The sequence below is a fragment of the Lactuca virosa genome, chromosome 2 (genome assembly GCF_052849685.1).
Source record: "Lactuca virosa cultivar CGN04683 chromosome 2, Lactuca_virosa_CGN04683_v6, whole genome shotgun sequence".
Classification (NCBI taxonomy): Eukaryota; Viridiplantae; Streptophyta; class Magnoliopsida; order Asterales; family Asteraceae; genus Lactuca; species Lactuca virosa.
In genome coordinates, this window is record NC_136427.1 from 40,920,776 (window position 1) to 40,942,270 (window position 21,495).

The 21,495-nt window shown below is 33.5% G+C and overlaps 3 protein-coding genes across 3 annotated transcripts; 2 read left to right on the forward strand and 1 right to left on the reverse strand.

Annotated features, from left to right (window-relative positions):
- The first annotated feature begins 952 nt into the window (after positions 1-952).
- On the forward strand, positions 953-2,948 carry LOC145157386 (protein FAR1-RELATED SEQUENCE 5-like). The gene is made up of 6 exons (XM_079076432.1): positions 953-1,183; positions 1,339-1,342; positions 1,420-1,725; positions 1,831-2,245; positions 2,318-2,513; positions 2,697-2,948. The coding sequence occupies exons 1-6, from the start codon at positions 953-955 to the stop codon at positions 2,946-2,948; spliced, it is 1,404 nt and encodes a 467-aa protein (XP_078932558.1).
- Positions 2,949-3,011: 63 nt separating this feature from the next.
- Positions 3,012-4,040, forward strand: LOC145157387 (protein FAR1-RELATED SEQUENCE 1-like). Its single transcript, XM_079076434.1, has 2 exons — positions 3,012-3,332; positions 3,417-4,040. The coding sequence occupies exons 1-2, from the start codon at positions 3,012-3,014 to the stop codon at positions 4,038-4,040; spliced, it is 945 nt and encodes a 314-aa protein (XP_078932560.1).
- A 9,824-nt stretch (positions 4,041-13,864) lies between these two features.
- On the reverse strand, positions 13,865-17,035 carry LOC145159058 (glutamate decarboxylase-like). The gene is made up of 5 exons (XM_079077955.1): positions 16,826-17,035; positions 16,177-16,582; positions 15,609-16,077; positions 15,062-15,114; positions 13,865-14,478 (listed from the first exon to the last, which is right to left on the reverse strand). The coding sequence occupies exons 1-5, from the start codon at positions 16,909-16,911 to the stop codon at positions 14,011-14,013; spliced, it is 1,482 nt and encodes a 493-aa protein (XP_078934081.1). The 5' UTR covers positions 16,912-17,035; the 3' UTR covers positions 13,865-14,010.
- Positions 17,036-21,495: the final 4,460 nt, after the last annotated feature.

Consider the following 21,495-nt stretch of genomic DNA (forward strand, 5'->3'; position numbering starts at 1 on the left):
TTTGTTTTTTTTTATGATGATAATTTAGTAATTTACATATCACAATTTTATCGTTATTTTTTTGAAGTTGAGATTTAACACAGAAAAAGGGTGGCAATAAGATTGAAAATTATGAAATTAGGACATATGCAACTATACTCAGGGTGTTTGTTTTTCTTTGACTAGATGGATTTAATAGAAAGCAATTTTAATAGATACAAATTTCTGTGATCTTTTTTACTAGATATGTAGATCTTTTTTACTAAATATATAGAACATGTTTTATTATCCTAAGTGAGGATATAGACACTTGTTACTTCCAGATCCCTATTTTCCAATTTTACCCTCAATCTGTTTCTTCATAAACCACACTTCAACGTTTATTCGTAGCTTCTCATTAGTAATCTCCCATGTACAAAGGAGCTTTTAAATTAATGGGATAGCAATTTACATGTAGTGGTGATGATATGCGATTAGATTATGCCTCTTTTCTTACTTTTTTTTTTGTTTTTTCTTTAATTGATTTTGAGAAACCATTTATTTGTTTAAATACTTAAAAGTAGAACTAGGAACTAATAATTCATGATTTTGACAATCGATATATATATATATATATATATATATATATATATATATATATATATATATATATATATATATATATAATTAAGTTCAAATGAGAACTATTTTTAAAGTGAGAACATGAGGACAAATTTCAGCCAATCAATATATATAATTAATTAAATATAAAATTTATAATATTTTAAATTAATAAAGGCAATGTTTGATTGTTTAATCAGCTTTAAAGAATATATCAATCAAACTCCTATAATTAAGGAACGTTTTATATTATCTCTAACAAACATTTATTAATTCTTCAATCATCAATCGTGTGTGTCAGTCATCAATATTAACAAACCGAATCGGATATTCAAGTTAAGCTGTTCTGAAAGTTGTCCGTAAGAATCCATTAATGGATTTGTCATTCTGCAACGAGTTTGATGATATAAACGAGATCAATGAAGAGGACGAGATCAATTACGCTCAAACTGCCTCAGTCGATGATGATTTTTGTCAAGTGATGATGAATTTTGTTCGACTGATGATGATAATACCGCATTTGGAAAAGTCGACATCATGGATGACCACAATCAACGGGATTTCACATTTCTTGAAAATATTCATCAATCTATTCAAGTTCTTGGTATGTTTTTTTTTTTTTTTTTTTTTTTTTAAGTTTGTTAAATATGTGTCAATTACATTACACAATTTTGTATATTGTTAGAATACTATCAAAAAATTGACATTTCAGTATCGTATACTATCTATTTAAGCTTATTTCATTAATTGACATTTCAGTATCGTATAATATATATTTAAGTTTATTTGATTTGTTGATTTGTTATTTGTATTATGTTATTAACTTGTCATGGTTATTAGATGTTACAGACATTGATTTATGTAATGAGAGAAAAGATGATTGTGTTGATCAACACTTGGTAATAGCTGGTAAATCGTATTGGATTCCTTCTGTCCCTGATGATCTTAAGCCAATAATAAACCATAAATACCCAACTGATGATGCAATTGAAGACATGTACATAAAATATGCATGTGCAACAGGTTTTGATGTTAGAAAGTCAACAAACAAAAAGAAGCGTGGTATGGTGTACATCAAATATCTTCTATGTAACAGGGAAGGTTTCCCAAATACATCTCCCGTTGATACTTTGGACCCAAAAACAAGTAAAATTAAGAGAAGGGTTGACACTAGTACGACCGGATGCCAGGCACGTATATGATTTAAAATTTTTCCTGGAACTACCAAATGGTTGTTATATGAATTTAAAGAAAAACACAATCACCCACTTATATCAAGAGACAATATGTTGTTTTCACGTCATCATAGGCAGCTGGATGACACTCAAAAACCTTTCATTCTTACAATGTCTAATCAGAATATTGGTGCAACCATAGCTCACAGGCTGTATACAAGTATTCTTGGTGGATACAATTTTGTAGGCGGTCTAATTGATGACTTCAAAAATTACATGAGGGATCTCAATTGCTTTATAGGTGGTAGTGATGCTCATATGCTAGTGGACAAGCTGAATAACAGAAAAGAGAATGTTAATAATTTTTCTTTTGAGTATCGAGTTGAGAATAAGCAGTTGAATGCTCTTTTTTGGGCAGATGAAACATCCAAGATAAATTATAAAGAGTTTGGTGATGTAGTTTCTTTCGATGCTACTTTTCGAACTAACAGGTTGTAAATGATTGTAGTTTATTATATTTCTATTTATTAATAATATACATATTAATTCAAATACGTTTACAGGTACCATATGGTTTATGTCCCTTTTACTGGAATTGATAATCACAAGAGGTGTGTCACTTTTGGTGCTGGCTTGTTGAGCAGAGAAGACACTGATTCCTATATATGGTTGTTGAAATCTTTTCTTAAAGCTTTTGGCAAACAACCATTGTTGGTTTTATCCGACCAAGACCCTGCAATGAAGAAAGCCATCGAAACTGTTTTTCCACAATCGATTCATAGGCTTTGCATGTGACATATCACATCTAAATTGCCATTGAAGGTATTTATTCTTGTCTATGTAATACACTTTACCAATAAAACAATCATTTTTTTGGTGTATTCAAACCAGAATGTATTGGTTTTATAGTTGATTACAGATATTACATTTACAAATTCACAGGTTTCTTTGAACATTGTCAACAATCCAAAATTTCGTAAAAAGTTCAACTTCTTGATATGGAATTCTAGGCTTGAAGTTCATGACTTTGAGGTAGGGTGGAAGTCGTTATTGAATGAATATAAGCTCACGGATAATAAATGGTTGGATGATATGCATGGATTGAGACATTTCTGGATACCTGCATTTTTCAAGCATGTACCTTTATCAGGATTAATGCGAACTGAATCTCGTTCTGAAAGTGAGAATTCATAATTTCACCAGAACACGCATTATGGTTCTACTCTTGTCCATTTCATGATTTCATTTGAAGTTGCTATGGAGAAGCAAAGATTCACTCAGTCATCATTTGACTTCAAAACTAACAACAAACATCCAACAATGAGGACACCATTTGAGATCGAGAGGAATGCATCTATGTTTTACACTCGCACTGTTTTTCGTCAAGTTCAAAATGAAATGTACTTGTCTATGGTTTCATGTACACAAATTTCGATCAGCACATTTGATGACGTTGATGAGTGTCTTGTCAAGGAATTTATTCATTACATTCATTCTAATTCAAATGCTTCTCAGCTTGATCCAGAAGTTGAAAATGATGATCAATGGGATATACCTATAAGTGAGTCTACTTACAAGGTAATTGCTCTTGAAACTTGTACTCTTACTCTTTTAAGTTTCATATATTTTTTTACTAACTTTTCTTCACTTTATTCAATACAGGTTACACACAATAAGTCTGTACAAACATTTACATGTCCTTGTATGAAGTTTGAGCAATTTGGTTTTTTGTGTCGCCACATTTTTACCGTAATGAAGACATATAACATCAAAGAGATTCCTTCCAAATATTTACTCAGACGCTGGCAGAAGGACATCATCCCCACAGAACTATTGAAAAAGTGTTTTCGTTATGCTGATTCTGACGAGAATACCCAAAGAGTTGCACTTGATATATTTTCTACTGTTGACAACTGTGTATCTTCTCTCAGTAATAATCACACCAAATTGAAAGAATACTTGGACGAAATAAAGCAGCTTGAAGCAAAGTTCCTTTCCAATTTCACAACTCATGATAAAGGAAACAAGAATAAAGAGTTCGAAAAAACTCTTGGTGTTACCATTCCCACTAGTGTGGATATTCACAATCCAAGAGAAATCCAGAACAAAGGAAGTGGTACTAAAAAAAGAATGAAAAGTTCGAGAGAGGTTGCAACAGAAAAATCAAAGGGTTCCAGATGCAGTTATTGTCGCAAGGGCAACGATCATGATTGGCGAAATTGTCCTGTAAGGAAAGAAGATGAGAAGAACAACATTTTCAAAGAACGTCCAGGAAAGAAGAATTAATTATATTAAGCATTTCTTTTTATTTTTTTAATTGTGCATGCATGTTCTAAACTTAAATTTTTTTCTTTACATCTGCTTGTTTTAGATTTGTCATATTCATATTAAAGACATGTTTGAATGCTAATAAGAATTTTGATTGTCGTTTATATTGTTTTGCATTTCTCTATAAATGTTATTTTTATACTATTTTATAGTAAATTTTTATGTACAAATTTATTCATCATTGAATGATATTAGTATTCATACTATTACGGAACACTCAATATATGATGAGTCGTTTCTCTAACTTAAAAAGATATTAAGTTTTTCAAAACAAATGTTGTGTTGCATACATAAAAATATGACGTATTTTCAAATCAATATATGATGAGTCGTTGAATGATATTAGTATTCATCATTGAATGATATTAGTATTCACACTATTACGGAACACTCAATATATGATGAGTCGTTTCTCTAACTTAAAAAGATATTAAGTTTTTCAAAACCCCTCGAAAAGAGCATACTCACAATGACATTCATTTATGATACTACATACATTATCAAGTACAAAAATTTCATCACTTAATGTACATATCTTGTACTGTACCGTATACACGTTTATTGTGTTTTCAAAAAAACTTGTACACATTAAATGTACATATAAGTGTAACCAAAAATGTACATAAATTGCTAATTGCGAATTTATAATGATTTGGTTGTTCTACTTACAGCTTTGGATTACATATTCTTTCTTGAATTTACAGTTTTGGATTATACAACATTCATATCACATTCCACGACATGTCCATTAAAGTAAAAACTCTAAAAAAATTAATTGCTGAAAATCGAATTAACTTTTACCTTAAACTAAATCATTTCAGACACATTGATCAAACAGTCAACACATAGTCAACATAATAATCCATACATAACTAGTAGTAATAAAGGTTCAAACCACAACCAACATAATAACTTTAGACACATAACAAAAACAGATCCATACTACATTAACCCTAAACAAAAACCTACCATCCCACCAAAGAAAGCTGTTTGTCAAAAAAATACTAATCAACAAACCAGACCCAAAAAAACAAACACCTTCCCCATCAACTTTTAACCAATTGTTTCATCAAAGACTACTTTTAGATTCTCTTGAACTATTCTCTTCCTTGTCGCCTTATCCATCTTAACAAACTTTGCATACTCCTTTTCAAAATCACACTTCAAAATATTATGATCAGACAAAAGCAACCTCACCAAATACTTGTACCTTAACTTCTGTAAATACATATCTTGTATTTTTAAATCCACAGCTAGCCCACCATCCCACTTTGATGTTTGATCCCCCATAAAACTCTCCATATGTCGCATAAGGTAGATTCCACCATCATCTGAACGGTTGTATGCTTTACACTTCATTTTCAACACCACCACATTCCTTGTCATCAGGGTCTTCACCTTCTTCTTACAGACATCATTTAGAAAACGGCAGAAAATTTTTTGCTGTTAACAAAACATTACAGACAATCATTAATTATGTAACACAAATTGTACTAACCATTTACATAATCACATAAACATATATTAAGATTAATGATTTTATTTTCATACTTACCAGCACACGGGGTATGTTCCCATAGACCGACTCAACTATTCACACCAATCTCCTTTGATCAATTATCAAAATTGAAAAACTTTTAAGGTTAAAACATATGAGGTAGTAATTCCCATCAACAATGGGGAAGAAAACCTACAACATTTTAATCAACATATAACACTTAATAAAAAAACAAATAAATGTAATATTAAACATTTTAATCATCATATTTTTATTACCAAATCCACGTTTTTTAGCTCAGAATCAGTTGTAAGATCTTCAATTGATGAGGAAACCATAATTTCAAACTCCTTGTATCTTACATCTTCATTTACCCTCTCGTCATACATTGATTCACGCTGGGCATTACAATTAAACAACACAATAAGTAACATTAAATTTTTTTAAAACTGTTATTATATTTTTTAAAATAAACCATACCGGTGTGCCTGTTGTAAAAAAAGTCTAGAATACGACAACTCTGCCTTACTCTCTTCCAATTTGTTTAGTAGAACACTCCAACAGTCTATTACATTTGAATGAATATTCACTTTTGCTGCAATAGTTCTGGCATATTCTAGATGCATTCCAAACCCTTCTTTTGATTCCCATACGAGCTCCCTGCATTTGTCATGGTTGTATACATCAGATATTTTACACAACATTAATCATAAAAAAACAAATAAAAAAGTATGCAACTACACCTTTTATCCATTCCTAATCCAGCAATAGCTTGTGCAACCAGTATTTCTTTTTGCTCAACTGAATCTTTCAAGTCCACAACTATTTGTACAAAAGGTGACTTCAATGTAGGTCCATGCTTCATTTCTCTTTTTTCTCTCATTTTAATCCCTACTACAGCTTCAACATTTCTCTTTGTTCTTTTAGGACATTCCTGTTCAACAATTGCATCATCTTTACCTTCATTCCCTTTCGAAGTATTCATCTCATCTGCACATTCATTAAGTCTAGCTTCAAACGATGGACAATCATTATTAAACATACTACTCTTTTTAGAGCTGTTCCTTTCTATTTCATCAGCTTGCTTTATCCAACCAGGTGTTAATATACAAGGAGAATCAAAAGTAGAATTCCCATTGTACATTACTACTTCCATTCCTATATTCTGTTGATGTGAACCACCATGATGCTCAAACAGAACCTTATCATTGCACATACCAGTTGGCTTCACAATTGTCGGGGACATTCCTTCCATTCCCTGATCTGAAGCATCCACATTCGATACAGAATAAACTTTTCGTCCACTAAGTAAATCCTCCCCCATCTTATTTGTCAAATTAATAATCATTTGGTTCATATCCTCAACTGTTTTTCCTCCTTCTTTTGCATTCACACTCGTACCATCAACTTCCATTCTATCATCATACCCATCAACAATTAAGGCTTTTAGTGTTGTCCCATTAAAGATGTCAACAACCTTCTTAATCACTGCCTTTTTTTATCATTATTCGGATGCATTTCCATACACATCAAACTACTTGCCTCTACAACCTTTTTTTGTTCAACCAACCTTCCAACCATACTCTCAATAATCCCACAACTCTCCTACAATAAAAACAAATGAACTGTTACTTTAACAATCTAATATTTTTTAATGCTATACAATTAAAAAACAATAAAATAAAATAATTACTATTCCTATTATATTTATTATAAAATCATTTTACCTCAACTGATCTATCTTTTGAATGATCTTGATTCATCATCGCATCATAAAACATACCATCCACATTTTCCCTTAAACTTAGATTTCCAAATACACCCCTGCTTACTTCATATTCTTCTAACACTCTTAGGTGCTCTGAATCAAATTCTGTGATGAAGGGCCTATGCCTATGCAAATTTACATCTTCACATATCACTATGTCTGCATACGCCATCTGCACAATTATATTCAATAATTTTTTCATTACAATTAAATTTTAATGATAAAAAAAATTAAAAGATTAAATCAATATTCAATATCATACCATTAGAAACGCTACAGGTCCTGTGAAGTAGCAGTTTTTGTCATTTGGCTCCATTTATTCTTGCTTTTTCCTAAACAGTCCACTATGTACTCACACCAGTTAATCCTTGACACATCTTTGCATTGAATTAACTTTTCAATAAAATTAATTCTACAAGACCCCATTGTCTCTATTTCAGCAAAAGTGTTAATGAATAACATCAAGAAATTCAGCTTAAACAACTCATCCGCAACATTTGTTTTCCTTATATTTTTCAAATAGTTCCCATTATAATAATTTCCCTTCCCATATTGTCCTTTCCAAGCTTCAAGCAAAGGATCATTCTTATCACATTCATCCAGTGTGTTAAAATCCAAACCCTTATTCGGAAGTCCAAACATAGCTTCCACTGTCTCGTTTGTTATGGCCACTTCACCACTTTTAACCCTTATGGAACAAGAAATTGTTGTGAAGCTATCTACAACAAAATATGCTAGCTTTCCAGGTAGTGTATCAATCTTCATTCCCAGAAAAGATCCAAAACCCATATCGCGTACCATTTCTCTCTGGCTTTTTAACAAACTTTTCATGGCTAGATAGAAAGAATTTGGAGACATACGAGTACTCAACCTTTGAAATTCAGTTCCTACCTTCCCTTATTTACATTTTCCTTCAGCTCCAATTACTTTTTTCCCTTTCACCTTAACCTTTTTATCATTAACACTCTTGTCAACCCTTTTCCTTTTCATTTTCTTTTCATTCTTTCCAGAATCCACCTTATTTTTCTTCTCAACAAAATCATCATCACTTGAGTCATTCTTATATGCTTTTCCATTGCTTGTCTTTTTGGGTAATTCTAGTTTTTGTCCCCCACCAGGTACCCCTTTCTTCCCTGCACTCCTCATAGATTTCTTTCCTTCAACTACACAGACGCTTGATGACCCTGTACATTTTAATAAAAAATTATCATTCTTACATTTTACAAATTGTATGTACAAAATTTATCCAATAACTAATGTACTAAAAAAAAATCATTCTCTCATATATTGACAAATTCATACAAATTCATAACAGATTAATCACTACAATTCATTTTCTCACATATTCACACATGAATACATATTCATGTGCAAAAAACTAATCCCTCATATCATGTACTCATAAAAGACTACACATTCACTTCCTAAAACAATACACATTCACTTCCAGATTACTCATTCACTTCCACATTCATTGCAGATTCCTCATTCACTTAATCAATAACAAACTGTAGGCATAAAACTTATCCCACAAAACTTCATTCACAGTCATTACAGAATATTCATTCATTTGCACACACATTCACTATTGCATAGTCATTCATATTCATTATTGATTACACATTCATTAACTTACCACATAAAAACATTTATCATATTCAACACTTATCATACTCAACAACTCTTATAAAAGACTACATATTCACTTAATCACACATCCACACATGCATTCACATTCAATACAGATTACTCATTCAATTCCATACATATTCACTATTGAATGTACTTTCATTTACTTAGCATAAATAACAACACTACTCATGCACCCATTCATACACGCATAGACATTGCTAAACTTATTTATTTACAACATCAAACTATGGCCTTAGAAGTAACACCATTCACTCATACACTTATTAGATGTTGAATTTTTTATGCATCATTACTCATATTCAAAACAAGAAAAAACATTCATTAAAGCATCCACATAAATCCGCAAAATCAGTATTACCAAACTCAAAAAAGAATATCACCTTCTACATAACAATTTCATAAACGCATCTACATTTTTTCTATTGTTATTTTTCTATACAGAAGTATGCGCCTAAAAGGAATACACATTTCAATCTTAATCATGGAACACAATTTCTAAAATTGAACCAATTTACAGTTTACAAATACCATTTAAGGTTTTACGAACTCTTATTTTCAAAGATCAAACAAAATAAAGTTCAGAGTTTAATCAAACAACTCTATCACATACTCTACAATCACATTTAAATACACATTCATTCAAAACAGAATTATAGCTCATATCACATTCACAGCCAAATTTTTTTTCAAGAAAACCAAACCTACGATCAAAACACACTCACTACCAACTACTTGTAACACAAAAAAAACTTCGATTTTAACGACAAACAGCCAAAACATCATAAATCCTCAGAAAACCCTAAAACAAAACCCTATTTCCGATCGTAGATCAAAAAACAAAAAATTAATCTTTATGTTACCTGATTCAATGTACAAGACTTCTTCTTCTTCAAGATCGATAGCATTGTTAGCCGTATTAGTAAACTTTGACTGAAATCCCGCTTCCATCATTCTTGGACTCCTTCTCAAGCTCTGTGCTCTCGTCCACCTCATTTCGCTTCAATTTTATAACATAAAACGATTCACATAATATCTTGGAAATTTTTTTGAAGATTCTATCAATGTAACGACCAAAAATTTCAACCAAATTAAAACATTTTAATTCATTCAAAAACCATTAAGTTCATACATCTCGTTTTCAAAATAGTTTAAACATCAGAGTGTCCCCCAGAACCATATCACATAAATCATAAAACATGAGGAGCGGTACGATCACGCCTTCGCCTTGCCACGATCTCCTGAAGTACCTGAAACAATACACTGAAACTGTAAGCCAGAAAGCTTAGTGAGTTACCCCCAGAATACCAACCGCACATAAACATTCTCATAACATATCACAAATAGAACAGCCATGCACATCGGGTCTGCTGTGTGACTGGTCCGCCCGCACCGGGCCTTCAGTCCACCTGGTCCACCCTCCGAGTCTAGCCATGTACATCGAGTCTACAGTGTGATTGGTCCGCCCGCACCGGGCCTTCAATCCACCTGGTCCACTCTCTGAGTCTACAGTATGACTGGTCCGCCCACACCGGGCCTTCAGTCGTCCTGGTCCACTCTCCGAGCCTCGGAACGTCTGGTCCGCCCTCTTGGGGCCTTTAGCCTATCCGGACCGCTCGCTGGGCCTTCGGAATATCCGGTCCGCCCTGGGTATGTTGGCCTACAGCACGAAGCAGGACCCGCCTCAACCCAACCCCCGTCAAACAACCATGTGCACATAAAACAACTAATCACATAACAGATCCTTAACCAGACAAACAGTCTAACAGATCACATAGCATATCAACATCCTAGCCTGGATTCCGACCTAACCGGTCACTAACATAACATTACCCTAAATACGAGGATGCAAATCTAGCAAAGCAATAACATAACAACAATACCCGGACTTCCATCCGATAAAGGGTCGGCCTTGGTGCCGTAGACCCTGTCAATATAGTGAGGATAACTCACCTGCAATTACCGACTGAAGAGATAAGACCAAGCTGCTCCGACCACCGACACGAACTTCACCATAGAACACTACCAAAGAACCAATTCCATAAATACCAAAATTACCAAAATACCCTTGGAAGTCAAACTGGTCAACTCTTGGTCAAAGTCAAAGTCCTCAGTCAAAGTCAACCTTCCTGGTTGATTCTACTCGCCGAGTCGACCCGTCGACTCGTCGAGTTCCTATACTCAGAAACTCCCATAACACGACTCAACTCGCCGAGTCGCCCCAAGACTCGTCGAGTCCAACGATCTCCGAGTCCCATCCTGCTCAACTCACAGAGTCGTCCCTCGACTCACCGATTCGAGGCTTAACCAAAAGAGGTTAGGGTTCCGTGACCAGACTCGTCGAGTCCAAGAACAGACTCGCCGAGTCCAAGGCAATCTTCAACAGACTCGCCGAGTTGTTCTTCCAACTCGCCGAGTCCATGCACATGTTCATACAACTCGTCGAGTACACCCATGTGACTCGTCGAGTCTCTCCAGTTCTCAATCCATACAGTGGCTTTTCGAGCCATGCAGGGGCTCCAATCCATAGATCCACTCTTCTACAGTCTAACCCTCACATAAAGTTGCAAACTTTACGTGAAACCAAGGAGATATAGGCCCAAAACACATTAGGGCTAGGGTTAAGGACTAGGGGGCTTCACCACCAACTCTTAGACAGGAGCTTTATGACATTCTAGGCCATCACAAGTCTAGATCTGGAGTAGCAAACCTCAGATCTAAACTCCAAACCCGAAATAGATCTCAAACAAGCTAAGGAACTCCAAATCAACCACCAAGGATGAACCGAAAAGGAAATAGCTTAAGATAATGGCTCCTTACCTCTGAGATGTGCCCAAACTGATGTAGATTCCAGATCTACCCAAGCCCCTTGATGCTAGCCTCTAATTTCTCAAGCTCCTTCCACCAAATTTCTCTTCCAAGCTCCAATCTCTTCACAATGGAGTCTCACACGAAAATTAGGGTTTCTGGATCTCAAAAGGGTAGCAAAGAGGCTGAGGGTGGGTTATAATGTGCTTTATATAGGGCACAACCCCCAGAATTAGGGTTTTCTCTCTTCAGCACCAACTCGTCGAGTCCAAGCCTCCGACTCGGCGAGTAAGCGGACCTACTCGTCGAGTCCCTTTCCTAAATTTACACTTTTGGCCCTTCATTGAACAATTGAAATTTGGGGTGTTACAATCAAGATCGTTTCACCCAAATGGAAACGATTTGGTTAGATTTTTCTCGGAGGGTTTATCGGTAACCGTTTGCAATTTCACACTATTACCTTATTTAACAATATCGTATGTTACATAAACCTCATTAAATACATAAATATCACTGTTGAATATTACCACTATTAACAAAACACGTTAGAATACATATAAATTAGGAATACTTAATCTTGACCCTTAAATACACCAAATCTAATGGATAAAATTAGTCTTCATGTTCTCACATAAAAAAGTGTTCTCAATTTAACCTAACCCTATATATATATATATATATATATATATATATATATATATATATATATATATAGGGTGGAGTTCAATAGAGAACTATAATTAACCAAGGAACCAAGGAACCAATCGTGAGCGTCGGAAATCATAACGATCAACGGCCAAGGAAATAGATGTACACTTTTACATTGGACGCACACACACCAGATTATACCAAAAAATCCACCATTTACAAAAAAACTCACAACTTTTTTTCGTTTAAAATTTTTTTTAGGCCATGTTTTTTATCGGAAAAAAAAACTGAATATACCGTTGTTCACGATTTTTCGTCCTCTTTCCATAGAGATCCGTGATGATATATAAAAAACGAACTTTTTTTTTCGAAAAAAACCCACTTCATTTTCTTTGATAAAAAAAGTTAAGGTCTATTTTTTTTATAGAAAAAAAATTAATAAATATATCAAAATTCATATTTTTGTACTTTTTAAACATAGATTCATATTCAAGTTAAAAAAAAACGATATTTAAGTTCAGATTCACATTGTGAACCTGTTCAGATTCACATTGTGAACCTCCTCAGATTCACAGTGTGCATAATAATAAGTCAGATTCACAGTGTGAATCTGAACTGATCGGAGCTTTTTCACATTGTGAATGTTAAAATTTGAAATATTTACAGTTTAGATTCACAGTGTGAATCTACATTGATCGAGTTTTTTTTTTTTTTTTTTTTTTTTTTTTTTTTTTTTGTGAACCTTCTTAGATTCACAGTGTGCATAATATTAATTCAGATTCACAATGTGAATCTCAACTGTTCGAGATTTTTCATATTATGAATGTTAAAAATTGAAATATTTAAAGTTTAGATTCACAGTGTGAATCTACACTGTTTGAGGTTTTTTTTTTTTTTTTTTTTTTTTTTTTTTAAATTGGTGTTGATGTTTATTAATAGAGTACAAAAAATTAATATTTTTGGTATAATTAGTTTTTCTTTTTATAAAAATAAACTTAAATATTGAAACCAAGAAAATTAAGTGAGTTTTTTTCGAAAAAAAATAGTTCGTTTTTTATATATCATCATGGATCTCTATGGAAAGAGGACGAAAAATCGTGAACAACGGTATATTCGTTTTTTTTTTTCGATAAAAAACTTGGTCTAAAAAAAGTTTTAAATGAAAAAAAAGAAAATGAGTTTTGTTATAATCGGGTATATGTGCGTCTATTATAAAAGTTTACAACCCTTCCTTTTATCGTTGATCACTTTAAATTCCGACGCTTTGGATTGGTTCCTTGGTTAATAATGGTTCTGAATTGAACTTTTTCATATATATATATATATATATATATATATATATATATATATATATGGCAATTATTAAATTGATAGTCATTTTCAAAAAAATATAACTTATGAACATAAGGATATAAAAGATTATTATTCATATTTAGACATTTTATTTATTCTAGAAAACAAAAAGCAACCTCGACATCATTATAAATCTTATCCCTTCGGTAATTAATATGAAAAAAACCCTTAGTTTGAATGATATAGAAAAACAAACCAAAACGCTAACAAACACTACTTGTTTTCTTGCCATGAACGAACCTCCTCAAATACTTGGCTATTCCTCGTTCCATAGGCCTCAAGCCATGTTCAACATGTTCAACGGTTCCACCATCGTGTGCACCACTCGTGTTAGCCGTGAACCGTGCACCTTCAAGCTCGTGAACTACTTTGACAATATCTGCAATGAGTCTATCTGCTAGGCTATGGCTAAAGTCCTCACGAATTACGACTCGAAGAACAGAAATATGTTGTGCATCTGGTGGCATGGTGTAAGCGGGAACGATCCATCCGAATCGTCTTAGAGACTCGGATATATTAAACACGGTGTACTTTGAACTGTCTTTAAGAGAAAAAGCTAGTAATGGGACCCCGCTGTCTTTGGATATTATATTGAACTTTCCCGTCTTTTCTAACCCTTCTTTGAGCACCATTGTGTTTTCGTGACAATTTGTCATGATATCCTTGTAACCCTAGTGAATGAAAGTGTTTTGGGTCAAGAGTGATTTTTAGAGTTATGATCCAAACATGCATATACCTTTTATCACAAAGAGTTAAATGCAAGAAATAACAACATGGTGTCTTTTACTTGGTTATTATAAAATTTTACTTTCATTTCTTGCTATTAAAATGTCGTGCTTCGAATAGTTTACCTACTTATAACATCTTATCCAAAAACAAAGCAAATTTTAATGCATTGTGTAGATATTTCAAAGTACAATGTAAGGAAAAAATGGAAGTTAAAAAGGAAGTTCAATGTTGTAGTTGGGTAGTTATTTGATATTAAAATGTCATAATAAGAAAAAAAAACTAAAAGTATAATATTGTGATAGGAAAAATAAAATGAGATGCTATAATGAACATATAAATGAAAGTACGTTGATATTTCTTGCGTTTAATCCTATCATAAAAGAGTAACCTTTCAAGTTGCTCCAAGACTCGGTGATGGTGATGTTGTGTGTAGTTATGTTGTGAAACACATTAAAATATGATTGGTATAAAAAAAGATTAACAAAAAATAAGCGATAGAAACAGTCAAGTGGTTCAAACCATTACCTCAAAACCAAGCCGTATGAATTGATAGTATTGCGCAATTATCTGGCTCGATCCTGTCCACGTTTACAAGACAAACAAGATAATCCTCGGATATTATGTAAAGACTCTTTATGTGTATAATAGCTTTATACATTCTTCATTTCATTTTTTATAAAGGACAAATTGCATTAAACAACATAATATTTTACTTTTTCACCGATATAGATACTATACTTTGTTTGTTACTATGTACTTACAATTATTCACCCATAATAGCAACATACTTGAAATATGTATTTGACAATGTGCATTGATCATATTGGTAGCAAAATGTAAGTACATCATAGTTATGGATAAAACATACAAGTATTTTGCTATTATACGCCAAAAGATATAAGTACATTGTTATTATGGGTATAAGGATACAAGTATGTTGTTATTATGAAAAAAAGGAATACATTGTCTATTATTAGTAAAGAAACGTAAATGTGTTGCTATAATATGAGTAAAATATAAGTGTATTACTATTATGAGTAAAATATAAAGTAAGGCTGTTGACATGTTTTACCTTTAGAGAAATTAAGAGTGAAGGTTGGTTGATCCGATCCCAAATAGTTTATATGAAACACAAGCTCATCCGGCAAATCATCTTTCGTCCTCCACACAACCCAACCAACACCAGGATACACGAGCCCATACTTATGTCCACTAACATTAATACTCTTCACAAGTGGTAATCTAAAATCCCATTCAAGATTAGGGTAAAGAAAAGGAGCAACAAACCCTCCACTCGCTGCATCAACGTGAATCGAGGTTTCCCATCCGGTTTCTTCGTTTTTCTTCACTAAAAGGTCGTTGAGAAGCTTCACATCTTCAAATTCTCCGTTCATGGTGGATCCGAGAATTGTAGCAACACAGATCGTATTTTCATCCACCATTTCTACAGCTTTTGCAGGGTCCATCACGTAATAGCCTTCTTTCAATTTCACCTCTTTCAATTCCACCTCGAAGTACCTCGCGAATTTCTCCCAACAGACCTACGGAACACGACCACAGACAATGATTACATGCAAATAAACAAAAGTAACGTTGCTGTTTCTTGCTTTTATCCTAGTATATATATGTCGTAACCAAACCTGCACATTAGATCCAGTGACAATGTTAGGATTCTCGCAACTCTTTCCTTGAGATTTCCGCTTGGCTTGCCACTTTCTTTTAAAAGCAAGACCTGCAAGCATTATCGCCTCTGATGATCCAACGGTTCCTACACCAACAGCAGCATCGTCTTCTCCAATGGGAGCATGGAAGAGATGCGCTATCATGTTCACACATCGATTCTGAAGTTCAGTAGTGACAGGGTACTCATCCATGTCAACGTAGTTTTTATTGAGAGATGACATGATAAGTTTATCGCACTCTGGCTCCATCCATGTCGTCACAAATGACGCCAGGTTTAATCTCGGGTTTCCATCGAGCATCAACTCATCGCTTATTATTTGGTATGCTGCATCCTTTGGTATAGATTGATCAGCCATCTTAAACCTGCAAACAATTAAGTTATTAATCACATAATTATCATTGTTTAGTTCGCTGATTCTGTTAGCAATTCGATTGATAGCAATAGCGATATGGAAATAATATGAGAATAGGCTGGTCAAAATCAGTCAACATGGAATTGACATGAAAGTCTTCCGATCGGTTTCAAAAAGACGAATTAACGTGAAATTGAGCTTTGAAAATCGAGTCATGGTGTCTACAGAAGATGAAATTAAGAGACGAAGGTACCTAGGAAGAGATGTACGGACATATCTGGATGCGAAAGTGGAGTGGAGGTTCTGATCGGAGTCGGCGATTGTAGTGCTGATCACCATTTCTCCCTGCCGTCGATTGGTTGTTTCCGGTCACCGTCGACTTCGCCGGTAAGTTTTGCAACTTTGAACTGCGTTTCACTCTATAAGATTCTTTTTCTAAGCATCTATTTATCGACTCTCAAAAGTGACACGTAAACTTGCATTAACTTATATATATATACTTTACCTTATTACCTTATAAACATATTTTATAATATATTTTGTGAACTCATTTACATGCTAAAAATATGTAAATAATCAAACACGATATTCCTGTTAGAAGATTTATCATGGAGAATTATGTCTGAATTCACAATTTTAAGTATAAATAAATTGATTAAATCAGTAACATAAAATTTTGTGAGCTTTTTCTAAAATGAAAAATACAATGGTGAGACTTGAATAGAATGTTTTTGGAATTTTATCTTTTTATTACATAACGAATAAAGCACAAATTATTATTCATGTACATCATACATAGATGCTGACCTTTTTTATGCTTGTAATTACAGAAAGGTATTTGTTTACGCATTTGCAATATTGCATTGAACTTTTTATTAGAATGAATGTACAATTTGATACATATTACTTACACTATGAAATTAAAGATTATAGTTAAATTAAATTAAATTAAATTAAATTAAAGTATATAATAAACATAGAACAAAAATACTACGTGGCATCAGCACAAGAGCTTGAGTCCTTTGGTGCATCCACGTGTAACCTTTGGCGTACAGTTTTATGACCTCCATTCATAAAATTTGGTCTGAATGCATGTGTCGTGTTTGACTAAGATAGCATTGAGATTGAGGTGACCAAGTTTTGACCAGTTTTCACTCTGGTGAAAAATGTTAGATAATCGATGGAAAAAATTAAAATAACAGCAGATCTATAAATGATGTTATGATCATGGTTAGACATGATTTTTTTTTTTTTTTTTATAAATAAATTGGTCTTATTAGTGTACGTTTATTTCCCACGGTATAACTAACTGGCAAGATGGAATTTCGAGTCTTTAAACATTACTATATCTGAATTTTATAACAATAGATCTATTGCTCTTTTGGCGCAAAGGTCAAATGATTGGCAACTATCTGCTTAAAGAATGTTTTTACTTCTATTCTTGTGTTCATAAGGGTTATGATCGATCCAAAACCTTATAAATGTATTGTAATCAAAGTATTTCCCCATTATCTTCTCATTAATGTCGATATAGAGAAAATGCATACAACAAATATGGATCGGATCCAATCCATGGAGGACAAGGACCGGAATACAAACATCAACTATGATAAATGAAGATCCATTTTGCCACATGTCAATCTTTCATGAGTTTTAATACTTATCATTTTATGATATTTTTGAAATTAAATAATATTCACATGTCAATTTCTAAGTTTTTCTAATTTTTTAAATTAAAAAGTCACATAATACTTATATATGCAAAGTATTATATATAATAAATATGATAGTAATCGTAATTAATACGTTTTTTCTTTCCTTATTTTAAAATTTTATTTAAAAAAATACTTAATGTTTACATTTTAATATTTATTTTTTTTTAATCAACCCGTGTAATACACGAGTTTTACACCTAGTAAATAATATATTAATATCTTTCGCAATATAACGAGAGGTCTATTACGGACGTTTTAGATGGAATGTAAAATCGAGAAAAAGAGACGAGGCGAGTCTTTTGGTGAAAATGTATGCATATGGAGATGATGAGGGAACGTGCAACATACGAAAATGGCCTATGACGACTTTGCCTCGAATAAAATGAATATGAATTTAAATATGTTTGGTTCTCTGATGTTGACGCGCTTTGTCTTACAAATAAACACCATTAACGTTATGGCAATAGACAATGGTGGTTTTAACAAGTGGTTGGTGCAATTCACAAAGTATATTATGTTTTCTTAGCTAAATATACTAAATTATATAACTTTAAATAAAGTTTTACATAGATGTAGCGGGTAAACAACCAGCAAGCTGTGTCACAACCCCTTTTTGGATGACAATACTAATTCTTTTAAAAAAATATCCATGGATCTTGAGGTCATAACATTACTATGCATGACTCGTTGGACTCTATTGAGGAGCTCCACATCATCTGACGCAAGGAAACCGAAAGTATCAAATGCAAAATGTATAAACGTCTGTTGATTATCTATTCATGCTTTCTCATGTTTTGCCACTTTGCATGATGCAACTTGCCCCGTAATGAAACAACACTCCCCAAGCCCATAAGAGGGGAAACCCCTGTTAGATCCATACATGCATGCTTCCCTCCATCCCATCCAAAAATTAAAACATCAGCTGGTCTAAGTGTTGATCTTCCTTCCAATGGGTCAGTTAGAAAGTTCACAGGTGCATCTTTCTTGGCAAAAACCCTGGCGCACCTAAATATGTCTAAAAGAACATCCCTAACCAGATCGTGTTGATACTTGAAACCCGAGAGCTCTCTACAATGAACTGCATGCTCCCCAAAGAAGTCCAAGCATGCCTTATGGCAAATTTAATCTACTCCTATGCTAACACCTAATTCCACATATGTCCACGACGCAACTTGAACCCTCAACCTCAAAGAAAGAGGGCACCACGTTGGGCTAGAAGCCTTTTGGTAAGTATGTTATGTAGCCAACATGTTTTTGCAACCGCATTCCTAATGCCACGATATTCTATTTCAAAACTTGATCAAAAAATATTGTCTTGTTGTTTTGAGAGCCAAGATAGGTCATACCACAAGTACATAATTGTCTGATGTTGGAAACCACGTATTGGGGCAGCCCGCCTAATCAATGTTAGTGTAACGTCCCAAATTTCAAACCAATTTTTTTTTGAAAACATAAGTAAACCACCCAAAACATTTTTCAAAAATCAAGGTAGTAAATTTGTCACATCCCCAAACCGAAACGTCGAAAACGTTCGGGGGCGGAGGACGTCATGTATAGTATCACAACAATTGAATAATAGTAATCAAAGCAACAACAACCATTGTATTAATAGTATAATGTTTACATTACATTTGATTCATATAATACTGACTTCAAAAGTAAATACAAGTAAAGACTCGAAGCTACTATGCTCCATCTTCTTGAATCCGGCGTGTGTACCTGTCTACTAATGTCCTGAGAATACAAGTAGGTTTTGAAAGAGTATCAGCATAAAGCTGGTGAGTTCATAAGCATTTTGTTTTGGAAAACTGTTCTTTGTTCTTTCGAAAAGTGCGTTATGTTTCTCCAGAAAACCTTATCTTTCCTGATGTAATGAATGTTAAGTAAAAATGATTCTTACTAGTTCTTTCTGCGAGTACTTAGTGTATACAAATCATATACAATCCAAATCGAACAAACAATCGATTTTGTGGTTCTGCCCCAAGCCCACAACCAAACAAGGAACAGGAAATGAGGCGGAGGCCACACATTCCACTGGTTGTCGGATCCTTATGTACATAATCCTAAAGTATTCACTAGATACTTACAAAGTTAACTGTATTGGTCCTTTGATATCTGTTGAAAGTGTTCTTCAAGAAAATCCAATATTTTCTTATGAAAAGCATGATTAAACCCATTCTTTCTATAACTACTTAGCTCATACTAGTTACGTATAAACCAATATCGAATGGACAGTTAATTGTGTGGATCTGCCCTAAACCCACAACCAAACAAGGAACAGGGAATGAGGCGGAAACCACACATTCCACTGTCTATCGGATATTCTTCATACGTAACTCGGATGCATAAACTAAGGAATTATAGAATTAATAATGAATATTCGTTAGTTAAATAATAAACCAATTGTTTGTAAAGTACTGATGTTTATCCTGGAAAATCCTATATTTTCCCTAAATGTAATTTATTGAATTATCTGTTCTAAATCGTAGAGTACAAGTATCTACCATACTTATGTTGTTTATACATTGTTCTGTTTGAAAACCCTGGCTACCACCGGTAATGTATAGTAGTCTTATTACATAAATAAAACTAGTTGAAAACGTGTTGTTCTGTATACTGAAAGTGTTGTTAATACCCTCCTGTGATCACTTAGTACATACGAGTTATAGAAATCTAGATCGAACAGACATTCGATTGGGTGATTCTGCCCTAAGCCCACAACCAAACAAGGAACAGGAAATGAGGCGGATATCACACATCCCACTGCATGCTGGATGTTAATTTCATATTACCCTAATGTACGTACTAAGTCATCACATAGTTACTAACCCTGTTGACTGTTTGTTAAGTATATTATTACGTGAACGAGTCGTTGTTTCCCCTGTGAGTTCTTATAACCATACTGATGGACGAATACCAATATGACGTACTTCGGACGTTGAAAACTGAAAAGACGTTTGTCACCCCCGGTTGACTGTAGCTAATAGTCAGTGTGCGGGATTGTCAGTCCTGTATAGATCTATACACAAACTCACGCTCTCCCTCCATGAGACTCTATCTATAAGACGTGTCTCACACTGTAGTTCTCTCAATGAATCCATGAATAATACTATGAAAACCCCTTTTTGTTATTAACATGAGTCCTTATAAAATAATATCTTTTATTTCATAATTCATAAGTTTGTTCCCTTTGTTTTGAAAACTGTGT

Excerpts from the sequence above, each read along its gene's own strand:
- LOC145157386 (XM_079076432.1), top strand. The coding sequence starts at position 953 with ATGGATTTGTCATTCTGCAACGAGTTTGATGATATAAACGAGATCAAT. Across the intron at positions 2,246-2,317 it reads GCTACTTTTCGAACTAACAG|GTACCATATGGTTTATGTCC; the intron begins GTTGTAAATGAT and ends ATACGTTTACAG. Across the intron at positions 2,514-2,696 it reads TGAAGAAAGCCATCGAAACT|GTTTCTTTGAACATTGTCAA; the intron begins GTTTTTCCACAA and ends ACAAATTCACAG.
- LOC145157387 (XM_079076434.1), top strand. The coding sequence starts at position 3,012 with ATGGAGAAGCAAAGATTCACTCAGTCATCATTTGACTTCAAAACTAAC. Across the intron at positions 3,333-3,416 it reads TAAGTGAGTCTACTTACAAG|GTTACACACAATAAGTCTGT; the intron begins GTAATTGCTCTT and ends TATTCAATACAG.
- LOC145159058 (XM_079077955.1), bottom strand. The coding sequence starts at position 16,911 with ATGGTGATCAGCACTACAATCGCCGACTCCGATCAGAACCTCCACTCC. Across the intron at positions 16,078-16,176 it reads TCACTGGATCTAATGTGCAG|GTCTGTTGGGAGAAATTCGC; the intron begins GTTTGGTTACGA and ends CGTGTTCCGTAG. Across the intron at positions 15,115-15,608 it reads CACTCTTAATTTCTCTAAAG|GATCGAGCCAGATAATTGCG; the intron begins GTAAAACATGTC and ends AAACGTGGACAG.